Source organism: Ursus maritimus, unplaced genomic scaffold (assembly GCF_017311325.1).
Source record: "Ursus maritimus isolate PB19 unplaced genomic scaffold, ASM1731132v1 scaffold_17, whole genome shotgun sequence".
Classification (NCBI taxonomy): Eukaryota; Metazoa; Chordata; class Mammalia; order Carnivora; family Ursidae; genus Ursus; species Ursus maritimus.
This window is the reverse complement of record NW_024424119.1, coordinates 46,683,913-46,696,116: the sequence shown is the minus strand read 5'-3', so window position 1 is coordinate 46,696,116 and position 12,204 is coordinate 46,683,913. Positions and strand designations below refer to the sequence as shown.

The window sequence follows — 12,204 nt, the reverse complement described above, 5'->3', positions numbered from 1 at the left end:
CACTGATAACTCCCAAACCCAAAGATATCCAACTTCGACAACTTGGTATATAGCCTTCCAAGTTTTTCCCCCTGACACATTCAAAAGGCGTGTCTTGAAATCTATGTGCCAGACATCATGCCAGGTCCTGGAGCTCAAACAATAGATAAGACACAACCCATGCATTTACAGTTTAGAATTTGTAGTCTAAAAAATGCTCCATTTACAAATTAGTAAACAGACTAAAAAAGAAAGAAAACTATCATTTATTAAGTACTATTTACCCACGTAGTCTGTTGAGTTTTTTCATGCTATCTTAGTAAGATTAAGATTCTTGCCAAGAGTCACATGGCTAGTTAATGACAGAACTGGGCCTTCTTAGGTCTTCATTCTCTGACTTCTGTCTTCAGCCATGAAATCACTTCAGTAGACATGTACTGATTTATTTTGTGCAAGGCACGTCCTATGCATTCTTGCATGGTGGTTCCATGCACAGAGTCTGGAGACAGGCCGCCTGGGTTTGAATCCTGGCTCCACTACTTCCTAGCAGTGTGACATTGGATAAGTTTCTGGATTTCTCTATGTGCCATTTCCCTCACCTATCAGATGAGAATAATAATAGTTTCTACTCATAGAGTACTTTTTTAGGTTAAATAAGTTAATACATACAAAGCAGTCAGATCAGTTACCTGGCTTATAACATCTGTTTAAGTATTTGGTCCGGTTATTATGCAAGTAGCCAAAAAATCTTATTCTTGCATGTATGAATATAAATATTTAAATATATTTTGCCTTTAAAAAAAAGAATTTTTCAATTGGAAAGTGTTCAAGTTGATCCAAGAATTCAGGTCATATAAATTTAATTATACTCTTTCGTCATTTGAAGGGGGCAGCTGAAATCCATTGAGCAAATTAAGGCTCCACTGAGGGAGTTACATTTAATTATATTCTTGACTGAATGTTTTCTGCCTTTTTAGCCAGAAGGTGTCAAAAAGGAAAGTTACGCTGGTGTTACTCTGGACCCACGGGGTATTTATGGTAGGCAAAATGATTTTGTATTTTATATGTCATCTTTTGCTCTAGAAATTAAAGTGTCTAGGTAACCTGAAACACTGTTTTTCAAAATATTAATTGTCTGGAATAAGAAATATCCACGTCTTAGTTTGTTGACATTCTTGATAGCATGTGTTGTATTGTAATCTGGATGGGTTTAGAACAAAGAAAAAGAATTCCATTAATTTTAAGTGCAAAGCATTGAAATAGTAATGATTGTATGACATCTCTTCGATATTAGTCATTTTTATCCATCACAATAATAATTTATAATATGTTCTTATAGAACCATCAATTCCAAAGAACACATAAGAAAAAGTCATCTCCATACTTCTTTAACACACAGCACCTAAAAACACAATAATGCTGATTAATCACTTAACTAACCCATTCCTCATTGTTCCTGCTTCCCTGCTTTTACCCTTCAATAAAGGTATTCTGAATCTTCTCACAGTTAGAATTTTGTGAACATCCAAGCATTTAATCAAGGCCCGTATATAATCAAGGCCCATACATACATATATATGAAATTTAGAATGTGTTCAATTAACAATTCTTTTCAACAACAAAAAAAGAGAGCCTGCCATAATTGTTATTAAATGGTTAAAATTTATCTTATTACTGCATTGAATCATGTTTCTTTGCTTTCAGTGATATAGCAATGAGGAAAAACAGTTTACTTATAAATCAAGACCATTATACTCAGAAAGCCATTTCCTCTGAGCAAGCAAAGAATTCAGACCTTTACCTTTAAACCAGCTGAGTATCATAAGCTAAGGATGACTTCAACAGAGTAACAGAAAGAAAAATCCGTCCTAGATGCATATATCCATATGCTTACTTTTTTCTTTAATTTTATCTTCACACAGACCTTCTTCCAGCCTGTCCATTATGAAGGATCTGTGGGTAGAGATATTACAAATTCTGAGGTTTGGGGCCTCATGTAGTTACATCAAGCCTCACAGCCACCGTGTCCTTCGGCTCTTCTTCCTGTTTACCCTTGTGCCTCCTATACTGACTCACATTACTGCAAACTGATTTCCAAAATGGCCCTGTCCTATATGTCCCAAGTGTGGACATCAGGGCCACAAGATGGGAATGATCCTTTATCTGGGAATAAATCTCTCCATCAAAACTCTTGGTAAAAAAATAGTAGTAATAAAATCTATGCCTCTTTCCAATCTTGCCATATGACTTTTTCCCTTATCTTTTTAGACAACTTAGATTTAGGCAGCTTTGTTACTTTCTAGGGAGCTAAATAGGGTAAAGATGACAATTAATTCTGTCCTGTGAGTTTGAAGAGTTTATTAAATACTTCCAATATTTATATGTTGGAATTGCTATACCAGGATGAGATTTATAGAATTCCATTTAAAAAAAAAAAAGAAGTATTTGGAAAAGTAAATGGACAATAACATAGCTGGAAATTTGAAAAAAAAAATATCACTGAGGGAGAAGGAGGTATCAGAACAAATTATAAAGTAATAGGAATTAAAATTGTGTGGCATTGGCTTAAAATGAGGGCTAACTGTGGAAACTCAATCCAAGGAGCCCTCGTCTTGAGTTCCTGCTTTCTCTCCTCCACCAGTCCTTTGCCTCCAAATCTTTTCTTCTCTGGGCAGCAGGGAGTTCAGCTCCTCACCCTCCCTCACTTCCTGGCACACCACATCCATCGCTGGTCTGGGCCAGCCCTTCCTGTTTTCTTTCCTCCCATCATTCCTGACCCCCGCTTCTGTTTCCCTTCCTCCAAATGTACCCACTCATATCCTATTCTACGTCCTACTCTATTTAAGTTTTTAAAGTCAACATTCTGTTTTAAAGATAACCTCACTGTTTCTCACATAGTGTTTCGGAGTATATTCCACCACAGTTCTACTTATCCACCCTCTAGCAACTGATTCCCCACCACCATGAGCAACGCTGCAGCGAACGTCCTTATACACCTCCCTTTACAAAGAGAGAGAGAACACACACGAGCGAGAGGAAGAAGGGGCAGTGGGAAAGGGAGAGAGAATCTCTAGCAGACTCCATTCTGAGTGTGGAGCCTGGCAGCTGCAGGGGCGGGGCTCGATCTCATGACCCTGATATCACGACCAGAGCAGAAGCCAAGAGTCAGGGGCGCCTGGGTGGCTCAGCCGTTAAGCGTCTGCCTTCGGCTCAGGTCATGGGCCCAGGGTCCTGGGATCGAGCCCCACATTGGGCTCCTTGCTCAGCAGGAAGCCTGCTTCTCCCTCTCACACTCCCCTTGCTTGTTTTCCCTCTCTCGCTGGCTGTTTCTCTCTCTCTCTGTCAAATAAATAAATAAAATCTTTAAAAAAGAAAAAAAGGAAACCAAGAGTCAGTCATTTAACTGACTGAGCCATCCAGCTGTCCCTCTGGTGTACTTTTTTTGAGCACTAATGAACCCTAGTGGGTTTTGAACAGCAATCCTTTATTCTGACATAGTCAAATTCATTATAACTTTACTTTATAACTATTACATATTTTGGGGTTAATCTTTAAGAAGCCTTTCCCTGCTCTTAGTTCACAAAGATATTGTACATTTTATCCTATTGGTTTCACAGATTCGACTTTTAAATGTTTTAATCTCTCTGGCATCTACCTTTATATATGATGTCTTGATGAATCTTTTATTTTTTATTTTTTTAAGCTTTCACTTATTTATCTGTCAGAGAGAGAGAGAGAAAGCACACAAGCAGGGAGAGTGGCAGGCAGAAGCAGCAGGAGAAGCAGGCTCCCTGCTAAACAAGGAGCCTGATGCAGGGCTCAATCCCTGAGACCAAGGCAGACGCTTAATGACTGAGCCACCCAAATGTCCCTTGATGAGTCTTTTATCATCATTTCTGACAAGGAGTGTTATTGGCTTCTCTTAGTTTTAGTTTTCTCTTCTATACCTTTTCAGTCTGGTAGTAGAGTTGCTAAGAAGAATTGAAAAAGTCAAGGGCAGATATCAATGGAAAAACTAGTGAAGGATCAAATTTAGATAATTTCAGACAGCCGACTATTACTAAGTACAATGTATTGAGCATGAACTGTTTGCCAGGCTCTTTGTCTATATTATTTTCACCCTTATCAAAATCCTTTGAGGAAAATATTATTACCTCTATTGAACTGATAAGCACACCAAGGCATAGAAAGGTGAAGTGTCTTGCCCAGTGTCACATATAGAGTGAGTTCCTTCTCAACTCCATGCTCTTTCAACCACACTGCAAACCTCTCAAATGTCTTCACTGAGTTTTATTTTAAGATTATATCCTAAGCATTTATTAAAAGCTAGTGAAGAAATAAGTTACCTGAGGAACATTCCTCTCTCTTCTGCAAAGCCATGTGGCTTGCCCATTAAATGGCAAAATGTCACTATTTTCTTTTAGTGTCTGCCCTGTGCCAGGGACAGGGCTAACTGCTGGGACTACAGCTTTCAATAAGAGATGGTTCCTGCCCTCAGAGCTTTCCTGGCAGGACTATGGGAGGTGGGGTCTCTTTGTGGTGACTGCTGTGGGTCTGCAATAAAACTTCTGAGCTCAGATCCGAGCTTCATCTGTGCCAGCACTGTGACCTGGAGCATTTGCTTTCTAAACCTCAGTTTTCTCATCTGTAAAATAAAAACAATAACAATAGACGTAGCAAACAGGGTTGTCATAAGATCCAGTATAACTATGCATTTAAAAGCTTAGCAGAGTGCTTGGTGTTCTATCAGTAGAATGATAAACACCATTTTTATGAAATAAAACAATGATTAAAGTAGAAAAATGCTCTGATACAAGTATGCTAAAACTCTCTTATTGCACATAGAGAAAAAGTGTCTAAGTTAAATTGAGAGAAGTGGAAAGAATTTCAGGGCATGCTTCCCAATGAAGCTAATCTTCACATATCCTTGACTAAGGAATTATGTTAGTTATTTTTAGCTTTCAGTTCCGAGAATAATTTTTCTCTCTTTGGACAAAATGGCACGCTCCATTTTTCTGGTGGATAAAATTTATATAACCTATTTATTTCCTATCTTGTAATGACCAGGAAGCTTACAGTTAAATTTAATGCTCTAAAGAGATTATATAAGCCTAGGGTTTGATAAAAATCCTTGATTATTTTTAACTTCCTTTTTAAATTTTAATATTGTTATTATAAAAGAGCATTTTATTTTAAAACAATTCTTTGGAAGCTAGTATATTATAAATAACCTGCAACTGGTGTTCCTTCAAGAATTCTGTGTAAATCTATGAGATACTACCTCACACCGGTCAGAATGGCTAAAATTAACAAGATAGGAAATGACAGATGGTGGCAGGGTTGTGGAGAAAGGGGAACCCTCTTATACTGTTGGTGGGAAAGCAAGCTGGTGCAGCTACTCTGGAAGACAGTATGGAGGTTCCTCAAGAAGTTAAAAATAGAGCTACCCTACAACCCAGCAAATGCACTACTGGGTATTTACCCAAATTTACAAGTGTAGTGATCCAAAGGGGCAACTTTACCCCAATGTTTATAGCAACAATGTCTATAATAGCTAAACTATGGAAAGAGCCCAGATGTCCATCAACAGATGAACAGATAAAGATGATGTTGTATGTGTTCATTTGCAGAATAAATGGAACTAGAGGGTATTATGCTAAGTGAAATAAGTCAATCAGAGAAAGACAGTTATCATATGATCTCACTCATATGTGGAATTTAAGAAACAAAACAGAGGAGCATAGGGGAAGGGAGGGAAAGATAAAACAAGATGAAATCAGAGAGGGAGACAAACCATGATAGACTCTTAATCATAGGAAACAGATTGAGGATCGTTGGAGGGGAGAGGAGTTGGGGGATGGGGTAAGTGGGTAATGGACATTAAGGAGGGCATGGGATGTAATGAGCACTGGGTATTATATAAGACTGATGAATCACTGACCTCTACCTCTGAAACTAATAATACATTATATATTAATTAATTGAATTTAGATTAAAAAAAAGAATTCTATGTAAATCTAATAATTTTTTTTAAATTTCAGGTGTTGTTAGTAGACGAAAGGAGTTCCCATACAGGGTACCATTAGATTTGGTCCCCAAAACAAAAGTCAAAAGGATCGTGAGTGTAAAAGGTAAATTGACAAATGCCATTTTTATTTTTCATTTCACTTTATTCTTCAAACAACAGTCAAATATCCTCATGATTACTCTTTTCTCCTCTTCTCTACTCAGCAGCATATACAAATACACCTCTGGGAGAACCCTGCTCCTTCTTCCACTTTCAAATCCCCAACCGCTTTTCTAACTGTTTTCTTCCATTGGCCTGATTTAAATGGAGATTCATTCTCCCATGATGAAGGGCGGGGGCTATCATTGACCCAAAGACTTCTCTAAAACTTTCCATGACCTTAGTGACCACTCTTGCTCCAGAGAAGGCTTTGTGACCTATAAGGGGCCCCACCAGATTTTCTCTGCTGAAATATCAGTCCCGGAGGGGTTCTCTCCCCTCTGGTACATTTGCAGAAGTGGCAACTTTCGTGGGTTTCCTCTGGTCTCCACCCTTTATAATTCAGTAATATGTCATCAAAACAATGGAACGTCCTGACTACATTTTATCTCAGATAAAGCCCTGGACTCACAGAATGTTAGTCCTGGGAGAAATTTTTTTAATCATGTGCAATCCTGGTGTTGGGTATGTGAAAACTGGTTTGCCTAGAATCACATGGTGAGTTTTGGACAGAGCCCCCACAGCACTCACAGAACACTCACAGTCCAGGCTTTTTGCTTTGCTTTGTGGAAGTGGTTTATTAATAGGGTTTACAATGTCTAAAGCTGTCAGGTTGAACGACAACGAATTTGCCATGTCCTCTATGCAGTAATCTGCCTGCTATATTATACCATCTTACCACCATATTCCAGTAGCATTTTTAAGCCTGTTCTTGGTGTTTCTTTTAAATCCATATTCCTAACTAGATCTTTTTCATCTCTCCCCAGCTAAGAAGTAATTCAACTGCCTAGATAAAAAGGAAAGAACAAGGGGGTGCCTGGGTGGCTCAGTCGGTTAAGTGTCTGACTCTTGATTTCTGTTTAGGTCATGATCTTGGGGTCGTGAGATCGAGCCCTGAGTCAGGCTCTGCACTGGCTTGGAACCTGCTTAAGATTCTCTCTCTGCCTCTCCCTCTGCCCCTTCTGCCCACTGCCCCCACACTTGCTCTCACTTTCTCTCTCTCTCTCAAAAAAAGGAAAGAACAGGGATAGTTGCTCTTCTCTCTATTTAAAATATACCATTACTCAGAAGTTGATAGAAATTGATTGTGTCTACCTTGATTTTTTTGTTTGTTACAGGACTGCTTATAGGTGAGGTCATGTCTACAGTTCTGAGTCAGGAAGGCATTGATATTCTTACCCACCTCCCCAAGGGGAATGCAGAAGCAGAACTGATGAGCATTGTCCCAGTATTCTATGTTTTTCACTACCTAGAAGCAGGAAATAATTGGAACATTTTTTCTACTAATTCATTAACTGAAAAACAGAACCTGAAGAGAAAACTAAAAGAAGGTAAAAAAAAAAAATCTATCTTACATATTGTACACTAAAATGTTGCGATTTTTAAACCAATGGTGCAATTAAACTAATATTTAAGTTTTACGAATTGTACAAAAGTGTAATTATAAAAGCATTTCTGCAAAAAGAAAACTGTGTGATAGACACAACTATATAAATAAATACTATTTTCTGTAGCGTTTTGGCTTAACTTACCAAAATGCCTGGATGAGAGACAAGACACCTGCATTCCAACCCCTACAGAGCACTTCCTTCCTTCTTGAATGAGCTCAGAATGTTCTACTTGATAATTCCCAATTCAAGCAAGTCATGATTCATAGACTTCTTTTGAGAAGTTTAACGTTGGCCACAGAGCACATGCTTGCTGCCGAACACCAAAGGAAGTTTACCGTTCCCAGGAGCTAATAAAGCACTCTTTGTGTAGAAATGAATGTCAATGAAGCACAATGTTCTTTATCTGATGCCTCTTAGGGTTGGTGAGCATCATGTCCTACAGAAATGCTGACTATTCTTACAGCATGTGGAAGGGTGGAAGTGCTAGCACCTGGTAAGTTGAAGGTTTTGATTTGTATTTTCATAAAATAGTTGATTAATTAACTAAAGAATCTTAATGGAAATTCCATTCATCCAGTTGCTCAGGATAAAAGTTTAGTTAGCCTTCATTGCCCTCTTTCTCTTACAAGTCACATCTGATCCAGTGAATCCTTCTGGCTATACCTTCAAAATGTGTCCTAAACTTCTTACCAACCCCCACACGCCATCCTGGTCCAAGCCACTCCCATTTCTTACCTGGATTATTGTACTAGCCTCCTCTGCTCTTTCGTCGTCAGTCCTTCCCCCTCTTTGCTATACTGAACACAGCAGCTGGAGTGACCCTGTTAATACATAAGTTAGGTCCCATCCCTCAGAACCATTGGGAGCTTCCCATCTTACTTAGAATAAAAACCAAACTTACTGTGAACCACAAGGCCCTGCATGGTCTGGCTTTATCTCACCTCTCCAACTGCTTCCCTTACTATTCTCTTTCCTTCCACTCAAGCCCTACTGGCCTCTTCGATGTTCCTTGAACATACCAGGCATGCTTCCTCTTCAGGGCCTTTGCACTGACTGTTCCCTCTGTCCAAAATGCCCTTCAGGTATCAGTGGCTAGTTCCCTTACCTCCCTCAGGTCTTTACAAAAAGTCACCTTCTCAGTGAGGTCTCTACTAATCATTCTATCTAAAATTGTATCCCATTCCCATCCCAACATTTCATATCCTGCTCCCTGACTTTCCCTGTCTCCTTAAAATTTATCATTAGCCTTCTTACTTATCTCACTTATTATCTGTCTTACCACTAGAATGTAAGCTCCACGTGGGCAGTCCCAAGTATTCCTAGTGTCTGCAATTACCTGACACAGAGCAGGTGCTCAATAAGTACTTACTCAGTGAAGCATGATAACTTCCTTATTTCTGATGATTTGAGGGCAAGACTGTCTGAATTAACCACAAGTCCACATGGCAATCGATTTTCAAAAAAAATACTATCATGCACTGACAAAATATTTAATGAAAACATAGTGTTCCAAGTGCTTTATAAATTCTACTATAAAGGATTTTACAATCTGGAATAACTGACTTTTAGATTATGCCCTGTAACTATTGAGAGTCCCCAGGATTTCGTCCTTGACTGTCTTATTTTCTGTAGTCTCTCCTTGTGCAATCTCACCTTTGCCCATGATTTCCATAATCTCTACACAGGTAATTCCCTAGTTGATATCTCAAGGCCTAACGTCTTTCCTAAGTTCCAAATCCACATTTCTGGGATCTGGGAGCCAAAGGCCCTTCGAACATAATCCATGCCAAATTCAGTCTTTTGCTTTGATTTCCTTAATCTGTGGGCGGCAATACTCTATACAAGTTTGAATCATCCCTTTCCTTTTGGCTCGATATCGATCACTTATCAAGTCCCACAGATTGTACCTTAGAAGTGGGTCTCACCATGTGTGGGCAACACATTTTAAAAGACAGGTAGACCCTTGGAGCATGCCTCCCAGAGGATACAACCAGGATGCTAGGGGTAGGGCTTAGAAACCAGCACAGTAACAGCTGGGGACTAAATGCTTAGAGGACAAAATGCCTCCTCTCCCCTAGAAGAGGCAGTAGCCTCTCAGTAAATGCCTGGGGCCTCTTGAGAGTTCTGGGCAAGATTGAGTGGATGATGTTCAGCCAGAAATACAGAAATATTTGGGTACTGTCCTAGACCCAACTCCATAAGTTCCTTGAGAGAAACATACCCAGAAGAAAATGGCCAGTACCTGAATACTTTCAAAATAGTTTTTTGAGAAATACAAGGCAGGTACAAGGAAACAGCATAAAAAATAATGTATCATTCATTTTGTTATTTTATTTTTAAATATTTTAATTATTTATTTGAGAGAGAGCTCGAGTGAGCACAAGCAGAGGGGAGCAGCAGAGAGAAAGGGAGAAGCAGGCTCTCTGCTGAGCAGGGAGCCCGATGTGGGGCTCCATCCCAGGACCCTGGGATCATGACCTGAGCCGAAGGCAGACACTTAACTGACTGAGCCACCTAGGTGCCCCAATATATCATTCATTTTAGAAATAAAAATGAAATGGGGCGCCTGGGTGGCACAGTCGTTAAGCGTCTGCCTTCGGCTCAGGGCGTGATCCCGGCGTTCTGGGATGGAGCCCCACATCAGGCTTCTCTGCTAGGAGCCTGCTTCTTCCTCTCCCACTCCCCCTGCTTGTGTTCCCTCTCTCGCTGGCTGTCTCTCTCTGTCAAATAAATAAAATCTTAAAAAAAAGAAAAATGAAAATAAAATATTTTAAGTGAGAGGGAGAGTCAAGTGGTCTTACTCTCAGAAGTGAGGGGCTGAAGACTGGGTGGCTCTAGGCACTCAGAGAGTGAGGGAATGGGAGCAGAGGAGTAGGGAGGGGGGATAAGAGGCATTGTAAGGTTATGAATTAGATACTCTTGGACATTCTTTGAGAGATATTAGTAGAGACTGAAATTACTTCAAAAAGCGAAAAACAAAAACAAGAAAACGTCAGTAATCATGATAGTTTAAAGCTTCCTTATGAGGTAGTGAATTCTGCGTCAATGGCATGGCTCAAGAGGAAGCCAGGTAAACACTCCCATGAATGTCGGGGAAGGAAATTCAGACCTCAGACAAGACTTTAGATTAGACAGCTTGTACACATTTTACAATCTAGAATTTTAAGATTTTACTCTTCCAGGTCTCATGTTCATATGTCAGTGCCCTAACTCAAAACTATGCTTCACCGCTATTGTCTCTGACTTCAGGGTAATTTTGTTTTTAATCATCAGGCATCAATTTTAGTTTGTGTGATGGTTAACAATGCTGCAATCACAGAAGATGTGCTGTTCACATTTGTTGACTGAATGTTTTTGGAGATCTTCCTAAAATCTTCTCTTCCCTTGTAAAATGGTGACAACATACTTTAGAATTGTATGATTTAAAATACTATTTTCTTTTAAAGAATAGATATCATATTAACTAAAACACGTAAATTGAAAGCCAAAGGGATTGAACATCTGAACATTAATTATTTGATTTTGTCTTAAAGGTTAACAGCTTTTGTTTTAAGAGTACTTGGACAAGTAAATACATACATAAATCAGAACCAAAATTCAATTTGTAATGCTATATTGTGGCTGGTGGAGAATTGTCAACTAGAAAATGGATCTTTCAAGGAAAATTCCCAGTATCAACCAATAAAATTACAGGTAAGGAAACCAAATATACAGATTAGCAACAGTTTTATTTACAAGTCTGAATTTTGTTCTCATCCTATTTTAGAAGTTTAAAAAAGAGAAAATATATGTATCCCTTTAAGAAAATCCTGTTGTATACAGGCAAAGAATATGAAAGTTCGTTTTGCACTGCTCTTCACACAATTCGGTATAGGTCAGACAAGTGATGCCTTTGACATCTCCTGTGTAACAGGAACCAGTAGTCCACAGGGTATAAGTGCTAGAGATCTCAGAACAGGTAAAATGTGCTCATCTGTCCACATACCCTTGGTATAGACTCTGTACCTGAAATCCAGAGCCTTCTTACAGGTCAAGGTTGCAAGGTGTTGTCATGAAAGGTGAGACCCTATTTATATCCTGTTAGTAAGAGAGATTGGGTCAGTTTTATTAAACTGTGCAACAAAGTGTTGTTTGAGATTAGAATCTACTTATAAACTTGAATTACAAAGTAATTCAGTATTACAGTATCTTCTACTCCTATTCCTTAGAACGTTTCTTTAAAAGTCAACAGAGTTTTTTGTTTGTTTTGTTTTGTTTTGTTTTGTTTTGTTTTGTTTTGTTTTGTTGCCTGCCCTAATCCAATCCCTTTCTGGCATGATATCAGGCCTAAATGGCTACCTGGGTAACAGGGAAATCATAATGGTCCTCTGTTGCACCAATAGCAGGTTAGGACTCCCACAAGAAACGCAGGGCAACTGACATCATCCAGGTACTATTTGAAGAACAAAATACTACAATTTTTTTTCTTAAAATACCCACGTATCCATCCACCCATCTGTCCGTATTTATTCAACAACCACTAACTGAGCCCCTAATATATGCAAGGGTCTATTTTGAGCACAATTAGGGAGGAAGTGTGAGAAGAATGGACTGCCACAAAGCTCACAC

At 39.0% G+C, this 12,204-nt stretch overlaps 1 protein-coding gene across 1 annotated transcript in view; it reads left to right on the top strand.

Moving 5' to 3' along the window:
* Nucleotides 1-12,204, top strand: part of C5 (complement C5) — a 79,693-nt gene that overhangs the window by 41,135 nt on the left and 26,354 nt on the right. Inside the window, exons 22-26 of the mRNA XM_008698825.2 lie at nt 957-1,017; nt 6,021-6,110; nt 7,324-7,536; nt 8,014-8,089; nt 11,130-11,289. Coding sequence (XP_008697047.2) covers nt 957-1,017; nt 6,021-6,110; nt 7,324-7,536; nt 8,014-8,089; nt 11,130-11,289 — 600 coding nt within the window. The remainder of the gene's footprint in view (nt 1-956; nt 1,018-6,020; nt 6,111-7,323; nt 7,537-8,013; nt 8,090-11,129; nt 11,290-12,204) is intronic.